General features: G+C 51.7%; 1 protein-coding gene across 2 annotated transcripts in view; it reads right to left on the bottom strand.

The window, feature by feature from the left end:
* The window catches only part of CTBP2 (C-terminal binding protein 2), a 56515-nt gene that overhangs the window by 24363 nt on the left and 12290 nt on the right, over positions 1 to 19862 (bottom strand). The window contains exon 1 of one of the 2 annotated variants that reach the window (XM_036734596.1): positions 8570 to 10328. The exons of the other annotated variant lie outside the window; for it this stretch is intronic. Coding sequence (XP_036590491.1) covers positions 8570 to 10328 — 1759 coding nt within the window. Of the gene's footprint in view, positions 1 to 8569; positions 10329 to 19862 lie in introns of those variants that run through there. 2 annotated transcript variants of the gene reach the window in all.

The raw sequence follows: 19862 nt of genomic DNA, 5'->3' as shown, positions 1-19862 counted from the left end.
AGGAATTTGATTCATCCAGCGTATGCCGTGGCTGGGCTCAGCCGAACCAGGACGCATTTCCCACCCTGGTGCCAGCTCCAGACGAACCAGACCTCAGAACTGGACAAATGGATTGTTTTGGAAACAAGTGGCTTGCAGAACACTGAATTTTGAAGGGAAAAGGGAGGAGGCTCATATTCTTCAGCTCAGGATTTTAAATCCCCTCCCTCCCTTTTCCTGTATTTTGTATATTCAGTACACCAGCCTGGTAGCTCACAAAGCTGTTGCTTCTTTCCAAAGGAAAAAAATTTCTAAATTTCAGCAAAGAGCCTGGGAAGCATTCAGAAAGCTTTCCTTGTTTGTTGACAAGATCAGTTCAGGGACACTGTGAAAAGAGCCCCATTGATCTGTCTGGAGGTGCTCCCACCCGCTGCTCTCTGATTGTATAGTTTACACCTGAGACCTAGTGACAAGATGGGAACGATATTTTTATGTTCCTTTTTAAAGGATTCTCTTCCTACAATGACCACGAGTACAATCTGGCCTGAATCTAGAATCTGAAATGTACAGCCCTCGTAGCACAGACCAGGGGACGGCTTCTGGGGTCCTGCCTGGATCGATGGTCCTGTGACCCTTGGTAAACAATGGAAAACAAGTCTCATTTGTATACTAGCAGGAAAAAAGAAGAGAAAGGTGGGGTGGGGGCATGATTTTTAAAGCAAAGGGGAAAAGCTGTAAAGGAGGAGCTGAATTACTGACTTGTTTCAGATAATTCCTGAGGTCCAGGACTTGGCCAGGCAGGATTTACAAGTGAAAGAGAGAGAAGTGCTGTTTCTAACCCAGGAGACCTTAGGAACTCACTTGGGGGGTGATGGAGGAGATGTCCAGCCTGGAGGACCAGGGCATCAGAGACCCCACGTGGGGCAGCTGCTCCGGTGCTAACCAGTTTGCTATTCACCTTCCCTGGCTCGCGACCCCGTTCCCGTGATAATTGCCCTATTTCAAAATATGCAGAAAAGGGAAAACTGGTGTCTTGTAAATATTGAAATAAACACCCCAGTTTGGCGGTTACCTCTGGAACGTCTGCTATGGTGTCAGAGTTGACAAATAAGGAATGGGAATGTTATTTACATAATAAATTTTGCAGAATGGAAAATAGCTGCATTACCCACTTCCTAAATCTGCCCTATTATCTGGATTCTGATGAGGCCCCACGTACAAGGGGGCAAATTTCAGCCAACTGACTTCCCAAGGTATGAGATGGCAGCTTCTGACTGCTGGGCCCGAAGGCCGAGATTAGCGCCCCTGACTTCCCGGGAAGCTCAGCCGGGTTTAGAGAGAGTTTTAGTTTGCAAACAGACGTTGGAGCATCCCCTGCCCCGTCCCTCGGAGGCAGGAGGGCCCTGTGGAAAAGCCCTGAATTTGAGTCAAACAACCTGGTCTGAATCCTCACGAGACCTTTGAGACCTTGGGAAGGAACAGTAACTGCCAACATTTATAAAATGCTTTTCAGGCTGACGATGCTCTTTCCCAGCCCATCTGTCAAACAGAAAGCGTGGACTAGAGACAAGGACCTCCCAGCTCTAACTCTGCACCTATAACCCCCCATTGGACAGATGGGGATACTGAAGCCCATGGTCACACGGCATGTGGGGCAGGGTTTGAACCCAGGTCTTTCTAACTCTGAAAACAGCATTCTATCCACTTCACAAAGCTACCGGGGTCCAAAACTGCACATGGAACAGGCCCTTTGGGAGAAAACTCTGTCGAGTCCTTTTATATGCACGAACTCATTTGAAGACTTCTATTAAACGAAAATTTTTCTAAGAGCCAAGGACAAAGCTCCATTCACTTGCTAGCCCCAAATCTGACCTTTTCCTCTTGTTACCTGAGGCCGGTGCTATGCCTTCTATAGCAACAGGCCCAGGCTGGAGTTCGAGGACAGTACTGCCCGGGTCACCCCGGGTCAGCCCAGGCAAGGCTTTCAAGCCCAGAAAGAACAAAATTCTCTCCCAACTGGGCAGCTAGGATGATGACCATGGTGGTCCTGAAGAGGATATGGGTCTGTGCTTTGGGACGTGGCCTCCACAGCCAGATATGGTTATTTTCCGTAAGGGGCCTTTTCCTTCTTTTTTGCTAAAGGATGCCTTGCTGGAGGAGGAGGAGAGACATTAGGTAAAAATAAAGATTTTGATAAAAATGGACAACTTGTAAAAACCACAGCCCCCGGGGGCTCTGGGTCCAAACAATTTAGACACTGCTGTGGAGATGGTGAGGAAGCCTCTTAGAGAGAGGGAGTGCGGCTCGCCTCACACACAGGCCAGGGAATGGCTCATGGGAAGGCCAGGGGCCTGACTTTGGGAATTCACGTCCACAGGGTGGGAAGCAGGAATGGAGACTAGATGTGGGTCTACTGTAAGGCTCAGAAAGCACTTCTCTTCCCAACTGGAGAATGCACACCAACATCTCTTATGGCACCAAGGCCTAGGATTCCAGCTGGGGCTTCCCCCCAGCAACACCTCCCTCCCTCCAACACACGCTGAAGCAACCTTTGCTATCTGCTGGCGTCAAGCGCTTCTCCTAATGAGATGGGGTTTGATTTACAGGCATCCCCTGAACAGCCGGGCTGATGCCTCCTGACCTGGCCAGCAAGGCTGACGTGGGGGCTCAGGCTTCCCAGGGGAGCCCGGGCTGAGAACCTTGGAAACCCCAGCAGGGCCAGGCCATACAGAGGAGGTGCCAAAAGGCAACAGAAGGTGAGGGGGCCGAGGGGACAGAGTCCCACAATCTGCTAGCAAGGATGTAAAGATACTCAGGCAATCTCCTAAGCAGGGAAAGAGGATTGTGTCCTCTCAGAAAACCCAAGTAATAAGGGTAATTGCTTCAGATGAGCTAAGTAAGCGGCAAGGACAAACCAAGGCCGGGCAGCGCGGCCCACACCCCTCCAGACGAGACCCAACTGTTTGTGGAGCCGCCTTCCTGCTGCCTGCCCCTCACGAGTCGCCAGGCTGATCTAACAAGACTTCCTCCCAGAGGCAGATGAGCCAGGATCAGACCCCCACCTGGTGAGGGGGAAGTGAGAGGTTCCCAGAAGGAATGCCGCGCATGTGCCACAGACCCCAGGAATGGCCCAGCCTGGATTCCCTACTGTCTCAGCCTGCAGGAGGTAGTGTTCAGACGTTCCCCCAAAGTCTAAGCCAGATAAATGGGACGGGAATGCCGGGATCGGGGGGCCCTGAAGTCACTGGATCCATCATGAACCCCTTTTAATATTCTCAAAGGAGTCCATGACACTGTGGCATCAAAGGCCCCACGAGAATGTAAGGTAGCCAAGGACAGCACCAACGGCGAAAACATGGGCTTAATGCCAGGAAAGATCAGAGCTGGGGATGGGGGGATGGCGTGAGAGGTGGGAGATGCCCCTCTTTGGATGTGTGCAGCCAGCCGTGTGACATATGTCATAGGAGAGGGGAGCGGGCTGGGCCTGGAGGACCCGGAGGTTTCGTCTGGATCTCAAACTCTGGAAATCTGGATTCTGGCCTCTGCCTCTTCAGCGCTTCTCACTGGGCCCTGAACGAAGCCAGGGCTTGAAGAAACAGAAGTCATGAAACCCCCGGTTGTTGCACTGGACAGAGAGAGGCGGGGGAGCGGGAAGGGGAACAAGACCAACATGGGAATGGTGATGAAGACTCACCAGGACAGAAGAGGACGGTGCTGGTGTCTCCCATCCAGCAGAATCTGCCCAGGTGACCTCTCAGGCTCCTCCTGGCGAGGAGCGCCCAGCCCAGTCATGGTCTGGCGGGGGCAGGGGCCGGAGGGTCAGAGGAGGCGAGAGGAGGGGAAGGTGCCCAGGACAGAAATGGTCCAGGAAGGACAGCGGATTGGAGGGGAGCGCTACGAGCTTGAGGGGATGTTGGAACATCCAGGGAGAGGTATCTAGAGGGGATGGAGCACGAGGAGGCTGGGCTAGAGGCAGCAATGTCCTCGCCACGGAAAGGCCACCACCAGGGACAGCGGCCAGAGGAAACCCGTACATCTACACAGAGAATGGGACCACAGACACTTCCAACAACAGACGGTCAGCTGTGCCTAAAATTCACAGAAGCGAGACTCTTGAAGTAACGGAGCAGCCTGGGACCAGTCCAAGCCTGTGCCGCAGAAGAAATGCGGGCCTCTTCATCTTACAGAAAGGGAAATTCTCCTTGGCACCAAAAAGTGAACCGAACCAAGTGTGGCCTCACCCGCCCAGGGACGCAAGCCTGGCCTAGTCCGCCTCATCCCCAAGGGGCCTTAGGGGCAGGATTTCATAACTGCATTTCCAAGCGGGTGCCGGTCAGTGTGGGGGGAGGGACCTCCTTCCGCTGAAGATTTCCCAGGCCTGGAACAACCAATTCTTGCATGAGGGTGGATCACACACTGGAGCTGGAAGGGGCCGCCGCTTGAGTCAGATACCTTGGTGGGCTGCTGGAGAGGCTCGGTGCATACTTGTGGGCTGGAAAGCTGGCCCACAGCTGGATCTTCCAGAAATGGGCCTTCTGCACATACGTGCCATTTTTCTGAGCAGGGACTGCTTCTTTTTTTCAGTTCTGTATCCTCGGTACTCGCCATGGTGACCGGTACATAGTAGGCGCTTAATAAATGCTTGTGACGGGATCACACCAATATCTCCCTTGTATCTTTCCATCCTTCTCCCAGGACATCAGCCGCACACACTGCCAACACCCCAACGCCACCAGCTTCTGGGGCGTGTCTCGTCCTGCTCCCTTACCTGTGCTGAGCTCTTCAATGATGCCTTCCATTCTCCAAGCTCTAGATTCCCCGACAACAAAGGATTTTCCAATAAACTCCTTCGCTTGTATGGAGTAACTGGTGGTAGTAGTAGTAGTAAATAAAAGCACCTTCCACTTCAGGTTCTCGGGCCCTGTCTGCCGCTCCTTCTCCCAAGCTGGGAGAAGCATCTGAGCCTGGCTTGTTTGGGGTCTAGACCCAGGGCTGACTGGGTGGGTGGACGCCTGGGAGAGGCTCAGACTGAGCTGTGGAGAGATGACCCCCGTTTACAGAGGGCACACTTTGGCCTCCAAGCCTGGCCTGGGTCGCTTCCGTCTCACACTGTTGGGGCCAGAACTACTCGTGGCTGCATTTCCCTAGCTGTAAAATGAGGGTCTTGGATTAGATGACCTCTGGGGAGCTCTATTCTCCTCCTGGAAAGCTTAAAAAAAGGCAGCTGAGGGCAACGTCCACTAGGATCCTACTGAGGAGGAGGACCAGCTGGGGCGCTGTGTTGTCTGTCCTCAGAAGAGTATAAGCTCCATGAGGACAGACTGAGGGGAGCTGGATCATCGGACCTCAAGAATAAAGGCAGTTCTAAAGTGACAGCCCAAGTGGGGACTGGGGAGGGCCAGAGGGTTGAAAGGGGACCCTGGGTGTTCTCCAACTGCCACCATGTTTAGTCTAATGCAGCAGAGAATGTTACCAAGGTAACTTTATTCCATGAAGATGGGAGCCTTGGAAATCACTTTAAACTAATGGCCTCCCTCCCATTGCCAGCCCAACATCCGGCAAGGACTCTTGTCCACCTGAAGATGAAAAAGGAACGGTCAAGACAGCAGCCTTGCCCATCCACACCAGCCTGTCTACACGTCTGCAGTCCGTCTCTTGGGCTGCCTCAGCAGAGTGCTTAACATGAAAACAAACCCAACACTGAAGGAGGAAGCCAGAGGTGTCTCCATCAGCGCCCCCTGAGCCATGGATGGGCTTCACACAATTTTAAACGGGTAAAGGACACCTCCATTTGCCAGGATGCACCAAGCAGCGTGCCTCCAGTTCTCCCATCCACACTGGCTGCAATGAGCCACTGAACTCTTTGCAGAGTATGCTTTGAGGAAACTGCTGTTCCCCTTCAAACTGCCTGGTCCCCACACAGGTGAAAGACAAATGTCCACGTTTTTATTTAAGGAAAATAAAATAAAGACAAGGGCTCACGAGTCCACGAAGAAGAGAGAGATTTTTCTTAAAGATGCAAAATAAAATTCCTTGGTAAAAGGCAGAGTCCTATGTCACTGCCTATCACCAAGACACACTGGGTCTGTTTTCTGGCCTAAGATACAAGGATCTCAAAGGTCCCTCCAGCTCCAGATCTGGGGGGATTATCCTCCACAGCAAGGCACAATATTTGTTCCATCCGTCCTCGCCCCCAAAACAAACGGAAGTGGCCGATTCATTTGGGAGCCAAACCGGAGCCGATTCCTTCAGGCTGTCAGCATTAAAGCCAGCCTGGAGGTGGTGCCAGCCAGCCACGGCGGGATTTCAGAGCAATCCAGGGGGTACGGAGATCTTGGCCTGGCCTCTAAAAACCCCTCCATGCAGGGACGGGGGCGGAGAGAGGGCAGCGCCATTTCTGAACCATGGGTCTGGGGCTGCAGAGGAGGCGACCCCGATGCTCCGGCTGCTCTTGGGGGAGGTGGGAAGCATGGAGGAAGCTAGAGGCCTTCTCAGAGGGCAGTGGCGGTGGCGCCTGCCTGCATCAGTGGACGGGCATTTGGTTGGAGAGCACTACCGATGGCTTATTTGACAGAGAAGTTGATTTATTCTCTGATGAGCTCCCATTCTAATTGTATGAAATTCCCTGAACTTGACGCGGAGCCAGGGAACAAAGATGAAAACCCACATCCCTCGGCCTGTCATGACGGATCCCGACTGACTGCCACCCTCTAAATTAAATAGGGAAACGGAAACAGGCGGCCGGCTCCTGTTTGTGGGGAGGTGGCATCAAATTAAAAACACGATTTAGGCAATTTTGCAGGTCCTACTTGGGCTAACCCTTTCAATGACTTCAATGAAGAGATAATCTTTCTGTGATTATGACCAAACCTTCCCGTCGCCTAGCAACACATAATTAAGGAATATGTTTTCAGATCCGCTTTGCAAGCTGGCCATTATCAGATGAGATCGCTACAGCGACAAATGTGGTCCTCATGCAAATGAGCCGGCTGGGAAGAAAGCACGTCTGGCTCGTGAAGGACAGGGGGGCACGGGAAGGACCCCCGAGAAATCACAGGAGATTCTGGTCACACCGGGACCAAAAGTCAATAAAGTAAGGAACCAGAACCAGGCCGGCCAATAGAGAAAAGAGCCTGAATGTCACTCACAGGACAAAAGGCAACCCCTCCCCCAAAACCGAACCAAGCCCAGCAGATGCTTTTGTTTTTAAAGCATGGTAACAAGTGATGGTGAAGGTAACCTGATGGCCCCATCCATGACTCTCTGTTTCAACCTGAGATTCCACTGCTTGTATTTAGTGCAGACAAAATGAATGGATTCACGTTCAGAGCAAAGAGAGCCTTCCGCTTTTTTCCCTTCAGGCTAGGGGAGGGGAGGGGGTGTTGAGCAGTCATTCCCCAATATGGCAGGGTCGTCTATCTTTGGAATTTCCCAACAACCTCCAAGATGTTGCTGCTTTCTGGAAACAAGAAGGGAAGAAAAGATGATGCCTGTTCCCTGAATGGCATCATGAGGGAGTGGGGAGGGAAGGGGACAGCCAGAAAGAAAGACCTCTGTTTTTGGCTTCCATTTGTAATTTTGGTTGGGCCACTGTCTCTTTATGGAGCCAGGAGGCAGAAGCCCATCATGGGCTTACACCCAATGGTGTTCAGAGACGGTTTCCGTGTCAACGACAAGATGTCCTATCTGACCACAAAATAACTGTGGCCAACGTCCCCGTGGGAACAGGTTTTTAACCAAAAATTGCTAGTTGCTGCACTTGGTCTCTCCAGCGTGGTTCTGTCTATGCCTGACCAGATCCTTTACAACATTAAACTTATATCCAAAACACTTCCCCACATTTTCCTTAATTTAGCCTGTGGGCATTAAAAGGGGATAATCACTGATTTAAGTACAAACCCACCTCACTAATGGCTCCCATCCTACCACCCCGTGCCAGGAAAAGACCATTTCCTCCACAGGCCTGGAAGTTCCGTGAGGAGGCAGCAGATGAAAGAGCATTTCTTTCACCCCAAGTCTGAAGGACTTCTGAAGGAGAGGCAAACCCAACAGTGTCGCTCAGGCTCAGAGCAGAGCAAGGCTGCCGTTCCCTTTGAGGGGCCCAGTTACTGACCATCCGGACAAATGCCCCAATTAGCCTTTCCAAGCCTGAATCCTCATTGCCACTTCCCTCTAAAGCTGGATCCACCCGAGACCGACCGGCTTGGGACAAACCCCCCGGAGAAAACCTGGGATGTCATCATCTCCCTGGTCCTGTTCCCTCTTCATCTATAAAGCGAAGAGACGGCACAGGATAGCCTCTCCCACCCCTACCAGCCTAAGACTGATTATCCGAGGAACCCACGCTCATCACGCTCTTATTAAAACTACCTCCTTTACCAGAATAAGCTAAGCAAGCAGAGAGTCCTCGGTCTAAGGAACGAGGCAGCCCGGTGGTCAAGGCTTACTGCCTGAGCGCAGATGGACAAAACATCTGGGACACAGATTATCTAAAAACAACATGATTAAAAAGCAAGCCAAGGACGGCTATAAAGGCAGCCATGGATCCTGCCCTGCAGACCACACTAAGCTAAGAAACTTAGGCAATTACTTTGTTCAGGTGAGATCATGGTGGACACGATGATGGGGGCTCCGGTGCGCCTGGCCACCTTCTGATACGGAGAGTGAGGCGTGTGGAGGCTCTGGCTGGCTGCCGGAGGCAGGGCGGCATCCGTCGGAGCACTGGGTTTTCTCAGCAGCTGGGGGCTGCTGTGGGGGCTGTGCAGAGGAGACACAGCGGACGTCCGGTCCCGCTTCATTAGCTCCATGGGCACCGTGTAAGCGGTAGAGTAGGCGGTCTTGGGACTGGGGTGGACGCTGTTCTGTACTGTGGTGGTCATCGCTATGCCAGCCTGGGGGGAGTAACATGGTCCCAAGCGGGCATTTACAGTGCATGGCACAGGAGAATTGTATCCTGGGTTTGGTGGGAAATGAGCGTTTGGCTGGGCCATGCCAGCGGCGGAGTAGGTGGTTGTCTCTAGAAGGTGCTGAGACGGTGCACTAGAGGGTCTGCGAGTCACTTCTGAGCGGGGCGAGACTGAATGCAGTGGGAAAATGGACTGGTGCTGGACGGGGCTGCCACCCACCATGGTGCCTGGGCCAGGCTGTCCCAAGTAGTCATTGGGCAGAAGATCACTCTGATGGCTGAAGCTGTTGGACCGGGTCCTGGGGCGTGACGAGGGGCCCTTGCGGCCTTGCAGCTCGGCCCGGCAGTGACCGGCCAGCCGGGACAGGACACGTGCCTGGCCCAGGTTGGGGGCGACAGATTTAATATCATTTTCCTCCATCATGGCCAACACATTGGGACAATCGAACCCCTGCTGAAGCAAGGCACCAATCGTGCTCTCTGACACGCCTTCCGTCCTCAGAAGGGCCATGAACTCGGGCTCCACGTTCCTCTTGCTGTCCTGCCCAGAGAAAGCCACCGATGTCGGGGTCTGCAAAGGGGCCGCGCCGGGCCCATAAGTCTCATACGCCACCTTGGCATTGAGGGCTTCCTGGGCCGGACCATAGCTGCGGCTCATGGGGCCTGCCGAGAGCCCCGGGTTCCCCTCGGCCACAGAGGACAGACTGGGGTCAACCACTAAGCACGTTGGTGCTGTCTGCCTGGCAACGGGAGGGGGCTCGAGGGGCCTCACACCTACATCATTCAAGAGGGGCTGGTTGGGATACACCGGTGCCTCTGCCCTGTACCTCAGAGGAGGAGGGTCGGCTCCATACCTGGCGAAAGAGGCGTCACGGCTCCGGAGTCTCTGGCCCTCGGGGATCGTTTTCCCCCCAGGATCTCGGTAAAGGTGACTGGCTTCATGAGCGGCAGGTGACCGACCTTGTATCTGATCCCACGCCAATCGGCTTCCGGGTATCCCATAATTCAGCCCTGGTCTGTTAACTGTTTGCTCCCTAAAGTAGGGAGGCTCTTTAGGGGATCTGCCTGCTGCTGAGGGGTCACCGTAGAAGTCCTGCGAGGGCAGAGGACTGCGTCCAGACATCGCTACCTGCCTGCTGTCATAATACAGAAATTCAGGAGCAGAACCCTTCCTTGGGGGACCCGCAGCCAACACGGCGGCGTCCTGGTACAGGTACGGCTCTTGTCTGAGCTCCAGCCCTCCGTGCATCACGAGCTCGGGGCCCTGAGGACTGGGCTGCTCGTACCAGACCTGCTGGCCACCGGGAGTCAGAGAGCTCCTCCTGCTGAGGGACGGTCTCGGGTAGTCCAGGCCGCTCTCATGTCCCCAACTGCTGTCATACCAGCCAGCAGCATCCCAGCTCTGAGAACGACCGATGCTAACAGGCTTGTTGGGGACCGGCATCAGAGAAGGAAGGATGTCTGCAGAGGAGGGCGGGCAGGATGCTTTCCTTATGAATCTTCAATGACATACGTCCAGAGGAGACCAGGCTGCCTGTGAAGCCCTCCGGGATGGCAGCAGCGACCCACCGCTGGTTTTGCGTTTCAAAGTATTTCCTGAATTATTAATTCTCTGAAACTTTAGTAGACAAAACAGAGAGAGCTCCGGGTAACTCTGCCTCTCTCCCCATCAGCATCGGTGAAAGGTCTTTTCTGCCTCATTCAGCCCCAGAAAGCGGCGGGCCCACTTAATCCAGTCCAGTTATCCCTTCCTCCAGCCTGGGCCGGCGCTGGCTCACGGGGCTCCAGGCAGAACCGACTGGGGATTAAGAGCTAAAGAAAGCCTGCAAAGCTTTGTTCCATGTGACACTGCCCGGAATTAGGCCGATGAGCAAGGCAGCAGCTCCCACCCATGCAGACCTGGGAATTCTGTCAGCAATTACTTTCTCACAGAACGCGGGCATCCCTGCCCCTCCCCCTCTGGTGCTCCCCATCCTCGCTGCAGCCCTTCAGGATGGTCTGTCCCATTTTCAAGGGGAGGGGGGAAAAAAAGCTTGGCTTCCAAGTCAGTTCCATCCTAATCCCCCCTGATATGTTAATCCACCGGACACAACAAGCAATAATGAAATGGGAACAGGCAGACAGGACTGGACAGAAAGCCCCGTGGACACAGGCACCCCACAGGCCAGAGGAGAATGGGAATGAGCCGGGGTTGGGGGGGGCCATCTGCTGTGAATGGCTCATTCACTCCAGAAAAGTTCCCCCACCTCTCTGTTCTATTTTAAAACAACCGAATTTCTTGTTCTTGTTGGCCTAAGAAACAACCTTCTAGGGAGGAGGACATTAGACTAGGAATTCTCAGAGCCTAGGAAAGGTCACGGGAGAGGGAGGAAGGTCGGCTCTCTCTCCTGCCTCCTGCTTCCCTATTGAGATTTTTAGGCAAATGCTTCCCAACTAGGGTGATCTTGCAGCCTCCACCATTCATCCATGTTACACACGGTGGGCCTGAAAATTGGATGGGGGGCTCCTGGCTTCTTTAGATAAAGAAATCCTGCCAGTGGATAGATAAGGTTCAGAGGTAATTCCATAAATGCCCACTCCAGGGAGGACGAGAGCAGCCCCAGCTGGCTGACAGACAAATTTGCAGTGACTTGTTTTTCCTCTGCTTCAGGATTTTAATTAATAATGTTAACGAGGAGTAAATTTTGTAAAGCATAAATTCTTTCAAGGTAATGCACTACCGGTTTGTTGTTTTGTTTTCAGAAAATGGCCTTCCGCCTGCAGTGGCTGAGAACTCGATTGGGTGTACATGGGGGACGGCTCCTCCGACATCCTAATCTGACCCCTTTAAAGCAAATGCCTTGGACGGCTCAGACATGCTCCCCATTCTCACAAAGTAATTGTTTACTTAACCATAATTTAACACTCAAAGAGTTTCTCTGAGGCGAATGGGGTCTATGTCTGTAGCTGCAAGCGAGGAAGAGGAGAGACAATGGACCACCTGTATGCGCCACAGCCCTCTGGAGACGGCAAGCCCAATCTGGCTCAGGCTGATTTGTGCTAATGTGATCCGGGCAAGAACGTTGCTACCTTAAAATGCTCCAGAATGAAGAGCATTGCCTTGAGTCTTGAGAGCGGGTCAGACTGTGCACCGGACCCACAAATCTGTTAAACCTCATTAATGCCAACACCTGCCAATGGCCCCGATGCCTTGGCTGCTATCTCTGACCCAAATGCTCACCAAGTCACGCGGCCAGCCACAAAAAGCCTCTCACTGGTTAATGCCCCAAAGGCAAAAATCCCTTCCAATATGGTATTTAAAAAAAAGTGCAGACCATCCCTTCCCAGGCTACATCAAAAGCGAAAACAAGGGCATTTGGGAGGAGAAGCCTGAGAAGGGGAGGCCTCCAGTCACAGAGCACAAGGGAATGGGGGGATGGAGCCCACAGACCTGATGTCACAGGATCAGGGAATATCAGGTGGAATGGTTTTAAAAATGCACAGCATGTTACACACTGCCTGGCACACAGTGGGGGCCTAATAAGTGCTTCTGGGCTTAAATCCAACCTGAACCCTAAGCTTACATCCCATGTGAATGTGGTCATCTACCATCTGATTGAAGATCCCCAGAGAAGGAGGCTGGGGCTGGGGCGGGGCAGAATCCCACCACTTCCAGGAAGGCAGCTCACCCCACTGGAGGCCCTTTCTAATTTACAGCCAACTTTCCTCACATTTACTGCCCCCCCCAATGACTTTTACTAACTGCTCTGCCCCTGCTGGATCGAACCGATAAAGAACGTGGCGGAGGGAGAGGAGGAGGGTGTGTGCCCGCGCAGAATAGAGTGGAGCCTTGAAGGACTCGGGAAAACCGAGGTTCAAATCTCTCCTCAGCCCAATACTAGCTGAGCGACCCCGGGCAAATCGCTGAACCTCACTGAATCTCAGCTTCCCAAGAAGGGGACAACAGTATCATCTACAGCAGTTCCCAGCACATAGTAGGTGTTCCTCGCAGAGTTGTTGTCAGGAGGCGATGAATCAAAGCACCTTGAAAACCTTGAGATGCTAAGAAATGGCAGACACTCCTATTAGCTCTAATAACAACAGTGCCTACTACGTGCTAGGCACTGGCAGGCACATAGTAGGTCCTTAATGAATGCTCAATGATGGAATGCTCAGGAAGTGCTATACTAGCTGTCTGAGGAGGGGCAAGGATTTCCCTTCTGAGGCTCAGTTTCTTCACCCATAAAATGGGGGTGGGGACAACACTTGGCTCCCAAGGAGCTGCGAGGATCAACAAGATATTATTTGTAAGGTGCCTAGCACACAGTGCTACGTAGGTATTACTAAGCGATAACAGCATTATTTATTATTATTATTATTATTATGGATCTGAACCCTGGTCTTCAGGCTTACGATCTGCTCCTCCTTTTCTCCTGCAAACCCACGACGTGATTTCTCATTCGATGAGGGGGGCTCCTGGTAAAAGCGCCACACTGGCCCCTGTCTCAGAAGCCACTGCCCTCCCCTACCACAGAGGAACAACTTTGGTGAAGGTTGGCGCCGCACCCTGGCTAAGCAAAGGGCAACATGAGGCACAAACACAGGGCCCAGCACACAACTAATAAGGCATGTCTGTTGGCTGACTCACTGGATACTCAATTTCCAATAGATTGGAAACTCCTTGTGGGAAGAACCTGTTTTATTTTTGTCTTCGTGTCACCAACATCTAGAGGTATCTGGGACACAGTTGGCGTTTAATCAATGCTTGCTGGTTGGTGTATTACAAACTTGGGCTCCCTAAGGGGCAGAGGGGTGTTGTATCACCTTATACTCAGTCAGCACTTAACAAATGAGACAAACTGTTCCTCGTTCTCCTGTGGGCAGACTCTCCCGAGGGAAACCCATGAGATCTAACCTTTAACACAGTTAAGCTCACAGCCTTTCCCAGAAGCCCATCTCTGGGTGGGAGGCTGAATGCCAGGCATTTGGGCACCCCTTCTAGCAGGGAGGGCAGGATGGCAGAGTGGTTGTAACACATGCTCTTCTTAGCCTGAGCACCTCCAAGCCACGCAGACAGCCCTGTGTTGTCCTCAGAGACCCAGCTCTAAGAATTTGCTAAATACAGCATCAAGCCTGGTTTTTTTTTGAGTACCCCACATGCCCTGGAGAAATTGCGTCTTTGCTTACACCAACTAGAGAAAGAGGGGAAAAAATCTTGAAACAGTTAAAAGAGGGAAAGAGCCGCTGAGTACAGATGGCGGCTTTAAGGCCGTCTCTTCCTCTAAATTGGATGAAGACAAAGGGAAAATTAGCTGAATTCTACAGAAATCATTTTCACTAATCAAAGGCCCAGCGGAGCATCTGAAAGCACTCAGCTTTTGGACTGGAGCCACCGGCTTTTACCCATTTCCAACCCCAGAGCTTGGAGGCTTGAGGTCCCCAACACAGCCTGGAATACCAGGGCTGAGCGTCCGACCAAAACCCAGCCTGTCAAGATTCACCACGTGTTCAACACTCCCAGCCCCGAGGAACTTGCCAGCCGGACTGAGTCGATCTGATGCCAGGGACGTGCCATGAAATTCACTGGGACCCCTGGGATGAACATCAGAGCAGGGATGAGTGCAAAATCAGACTCATGGCCATGTTGGATTCACCCAAATCCAAGGGAAACCAAGGACAGGGCAGGGAGGTGGTCATCCCAATTCTCCTTGTGTCTCTAGTGAAGCAAGGTAGAGAACTCAGGACAAGGGAGATGCCAAAGTCCCTGAGATTTACAAGTCCCAGGAGCAAAAAACCTTTCCACTGAGTTTTGGAAGTTTGGGATGGATGGAAGACGCCTTCTCAGGTCACTGATTCCAACAGGTGGACATTCTCTCTCCCCCTACATTGTATGTCTTTACAAATTTCCATGCCTTCCTCACCGCTGCCTCCTTCCAGGGCACAGCTCAGGGGCCACCTCCTACCCAAGGCACTTCCTGATCTCCCCCATAACTAAGGCTCGACTTATGGGTACATGTCCAATGCCCTTAGCTGCAGGCAAGGGCTATGTTTTTCTCCCTAGCATCTGGCATGGTGCTGGGCTTAAAGTAAGAATCATAATGGGTGCAGTACCTACCACATGGGGGGGGACACTTTGGAAACTGCTTTTTAAGGAAAATATTTTGCTGAGTTTCACGGAAATCTGGGTTGCAATACTATATTTTCATAGGAGGACCTGGTATGGTACCCCCAGGCTTAGATTATCCTATGGAAAAAAAGGTCTGGCTATGGGGCGACCCATTTCCAAGGGCCCAATGAGCAAAGCCTGTTCAGAGAGAAGTATACACACACATGTGCCTTGTTGTTCCCCGAGTCTCCTCTCTTCCCCACACCCAGCCGGACAAGTGCACCACTTCTGTGACTGCGTCTAACCCTAACGAGCGAACCCTCCAGAGTCAGCCAGCACCAACTCCGCAGTTTTCAATGTTTAGGAAGTAGCAGCAGGTGGTCGGCTGACAGGAACCAAAGGTGGAGAGATTCTGCTCCAAGGTGGTCCCCACACTGCGTACAAGCTTAAAATCCCAGGCGGCAGGATGAACAGACTCTCCCTTGTTTGTTTTGCAAAGAAGTATGCTACCTGCACAACGAATGCACGGTCCATTTAGGAGACTGTCAAGGCAAACAGCAGCCTCATTTTGTAACACATGAAAGAGACCATATGCTAAACATTAAACAAGAGGAAACAGAAGAATTCTCTGAAACGTGCATGCATTAGACACCTACTATGGCCAATACACATGGCGGGCCATGGAGGAGATGCAGAGATGCACCTGTCTTGCTTCTGTTGCCACGCTCCTGAAGAAACCTCTCTCTGCGCGCCAGTGACCTCCAAACTGCCAATGGTCTTTCCTCAAACCGCAAGCCCCTGACCTCTCCTAGTGACCGGAGTTTAAATATAGTGACATCCCTCCTTTTGGAGACTGTTCAAATGACACCGATGTTTGTAAAGTACTTGGACACCTCATACACAGAGCCACAGAAATGTCATTTTGTTCTTTTCATTACATCGGTTATTTTATTTACAATCACTTCCTAAGTATTTTAAATCTCAGCTAATCTTTTTCTTCCTCCAGGAATTGCTGAAGCCCGCCTGCCTGACTTGGTCAGAGACAAAAAGAAACAGAAACAGGGACAAAGCTGTTGATTTGGTTTCCTCTGACATCCCGTGTCTGGGAACAGGAACTGCTTGAGGGCTCACGATGTCCTCACCCCAGTCAGGTGCTGTCTGTTCCTTTTTCCTACATAATTACTTCTTGGATGACCATTAACTTCTTAATGACGTCCATAACAATGTTTTGGTTTTGGGGGAAAGAACCAAGAACGAATCCATTCTTTTGGAGGATGGCCAACCTCCCCAAAGCCGCGGCAGCTCATTTCCAGGTCAGTGACCGGGGTGACCACAGCAGGCTGGTAAAGCAACGATGGTAGGGGACCACATGGTGACCAACACTCCCACCGCCATCCTGGCTGCCTGAAACGCACACCCCCAGACTCTATCTCTGTCTGTCTCTGCTGAAATCCCGCATTTATACAGAACCCCCTTCTTGATGCCTCTTCTCACCCTTCCAGGGAAAACGATCACTTCCCTCCTCAAATTTTGCATAATCAATCAACAAGCATTTACTGAAGCACCAAGGATAGGCCAGGCACATGGCGACAGAGGGAGACGAGAGAAAGTGGCACGTGGACTAGGTCTCTCCCTCATAACCATTCACTGATTTTGTTTTTGCTTTTAAACTGGCCCCACTACATCCCTGGTAAAGAGGGCTCCTGATGAGACAAGGTAGGCCTGTCCCTGCTCTGACATACACAGTCTAATCAGGGGAGTCACACACACACGTTTCAGTGATACAGCGGATGGAAAGGACCAAGGCCTGGGCATCTTTTGAGCGCATCAGCAGGCTGGATGAGAGCTCCCGAGGGATGAGAAATAAGGCGAAGGTGAAGGTGGGGTTCATTGGCAGGGCAGAAGGTAAGGTGTGGTGGTCCTCCAACTCACCGGAAGGATGGAAGCTGGGGCCCCCTCACTCATCCAGGCAGGGTGTGTGGTCCAGTCCCTCTGTGTATACGGCTTCCCTGGATGGGGCTGGTTGATCACAGAGGCCAACAGAGAAATGACCACGGGAGAGAAGGGGCAAAGATATTTTGGTTCCTGCTCTCCAGAAGATCTAAAGAATCTTTTACAATGGAAAATCCTTGAGACAGGGTACCAATAACTAGCACTTACATGTAGCATTAAGGTCTGAAAAGCGATTTACAAACATCGCTTGGGGCTCCTCACAACACCCCGGGGTGGGGAGGGGGATGCTAATCACAGTTTGGGGTCAATGGATCAAGGCCATGTGACTGAACGGGCATCCATCAAAAAGCAGGGTCTACAACTTAATAGCCAAGGTTCCCAAGGTTCAAAGATATTCAAACGGACTTATCCAAGGTAGCACAGTGAGTGAGCTTCCGTGGATTCCAGTACAAAGCCCTCTTGATGCCGCCATGCTCCTGCTCACAAGGTTAGGGAATGGAGAGTAAGAGAAAGCCCTACCCGCTTCTCTAAGTTTTGGAAGAAGACAGGAACATCGATAGCCCAACTGGAACATGCCACGTATATGCAAAGGTCCTGAGTTTTCTCCACAATGTCAAATGTTTGTCCAGGCCTGACTCTCAGGAACCTAGAGGTGCCTGGTGGAGGCTTGTAAATCCCACTAACCTCTGTGGCACATTCTTGTTACAGATTCATCATGGCTGAACTAGCAAGGGTGATTCTGATACACAGACAGCATGCGTGGGCTCACGCAAAAGCCCTCCGTCACGGAGCACACAGATGGCCCATCTACCCCATTTGGGACCTGTGTTCCTAAGCCAGAAACAAGCCCCTGCTCCACTTCAATAAGAGAAAAATGACACCGGAGGAGAACCCCAGGACTGAACGTTCCTGGGCACACACATCAGTCCAAACTACAGCCTGGAAAACAAACTGGTCTGATGTTCCAAGCCATCAGAAAAGGGAAAGACACAGCCCAGGGGATGGATGAGCTCAGGAATGCAGCAGCGTGGGGGTGTGCCCCAGCCCATGTCGATGCTCGGAACACATTTCCATTTCAGAGCTCTTTTTTGACACTGCAGGCGGTGCCGCGCTCAGCGGAGATCTCCCATCAGCTAAGAATGAAGAAGGTTTTGAAATTTTGAAGCCAAGACAAAGCCTTCCGGGTGAACATGGAAAATGGACTTAACAAAGCTCCCGAGGTTCCCCCAAAGAGAAGCATTTAAACTTTCTACCCAGTGACAGTGAGGCAATCTCGTAGGACCAAAGCACGATTGTATCAACTGGGCGTTGGAGCCTGAAAAAATAAAACCAGGAAAGTTCAAAGAGTTTTGCAAACAATCGAGACAAAAGGGGAATCCTTCTTGGGTTGGCCCCATCTTCCCTCAACACTTCACCAGAGTCTAAGAGGGGATGCTCAGTTTAAGAAAGTTATGCCGGGGACCCCGCGACAAAATGCAGCATTCCGCTTAATCACTGGGGTGAAGGAGAAACCACAGCTGTCCTGGGTTTTGGGGCTAGAAGGGGCTATAGATGTTGTGGACCAACTCCATCCACTGAGGTCCAGAAATCAGAGCCCTTTCTGAGGTGACACAGAGGAAGTGACTCCTGGTGCTGGAATCTGAACCCGGCTCCTCCAACCCCAAACTCTTCCAAGTCCACACTCCACAGGAGCTGCAGACCCTCCAACGAGACTAAAGTTAATATTAATACGCCCAGGGTCCTTTGCAGAAATCAGGCAGGGCTGGGCCATGGGTGCTCCAGTCCACACTGAAGGCGGAAACACAGCCTGGCTTCCCTGGCACAGAACGCCAATACAGGAGGGGGCTCTAAGTACGCCACGCAGCCTGGCTCAACGACCCTTCTAGCCACAGTCACTTCCAAAGACTGTGTGCCCAGGAGCAAGGGGGCTGCTATCAGCAAACTGGAAGAGCTCCCCCACATCAAGCCATTTCCTGGACCGCTTTCTTCTGAACCCCAACTTCCTGCTGGCCCCGCTCCGCTTTCAGGCTCTCCCGCCTTTCTCCCAACAATCACATTGTCTCACTGGGCTCAGTCTACATGGTTTAACTAAAGTCTAGTTGCCTATTGTATATTTACAGAACTAATGTAATTATAGCTAATCATCTAATTAGTGGGAGCCTACATAATTGCTTAATTGGAACATGCCGTTATGATGTATAGCCGGCCACCTTGTAAATCCCACTTTTAAAATACAAGTTTTGGGGGGTATTTTGAGATATTTATCTGATGTAATTAGTAACTAAAGCTGCTGGCCCCCAGCAGGCTTGGAAGGAACACTCTGGTTTCTTTCAGGCTTGTAGGATTTCAACTTTATTCATCCCAAGGGAGTATATACATATGTATACATACACACATATATAGATATACATACATATGTATATATTTGTTTTAGGACCATATTTCATTTAAGGGGGAAAAAACTCCACACTTGAAATCTCACAGAGGATTTTGACTCCACTAGGTTCTACTGCTACCTGGCTAATGTGAAGGGCCTCTCATGGTTATTGGCCTAGAACGATACTCTGCTGAGACTACCCTCCTTTCACACTGGCAGCCAATGGAAAAGGCAGAAGTCCTCAGTAGTCCTGGGCCCCCAGCTCTGGGATGGGGGAATGGAGTCCCAAGGGCATTCCCCCATGTCCAAGGGACCTGGGGAGTTCAAAACACAGATCTTTGTCCAAATCCCCTTCCTTCTGCAGGACTAAACTTTGAAACCCAATTTTCCTGGTTGTGCTAAGCAGAGTGTGTGAGGGGGAGCTCGAAGGCTGGGTTAGAGACAGACCATGAAGGGCTCTGAATGCCGGGCTGTGGAGTCTGTATCCTGGAGACAGTAGGGAGCCAGGAGATTTCCAAGCAGGGCAGGGACAAGATCATTGGGTCTGGGGATTATCGCTTTGG

The sequence above is a fragment of the Trichosurus vulpecula genome, chromosome 8 (assembly GCF_011100635.1).
Source record: "Trichosurus vulpecula isolate mTriVul1 chromosome 8, mTriVul1.pri, whole genome shotgun sequence".
In the NCBI taxonomy this organism is placed as follows: Eukaryota; Metazoa; Chordata; class Mammalia; order Diprotodontia; family Phalangeridae; genus Trichosurus; species Trichosurus vulpecula.
This window is presented reverse-complemented; position numbering and strand designations above follow the sequence as displayed.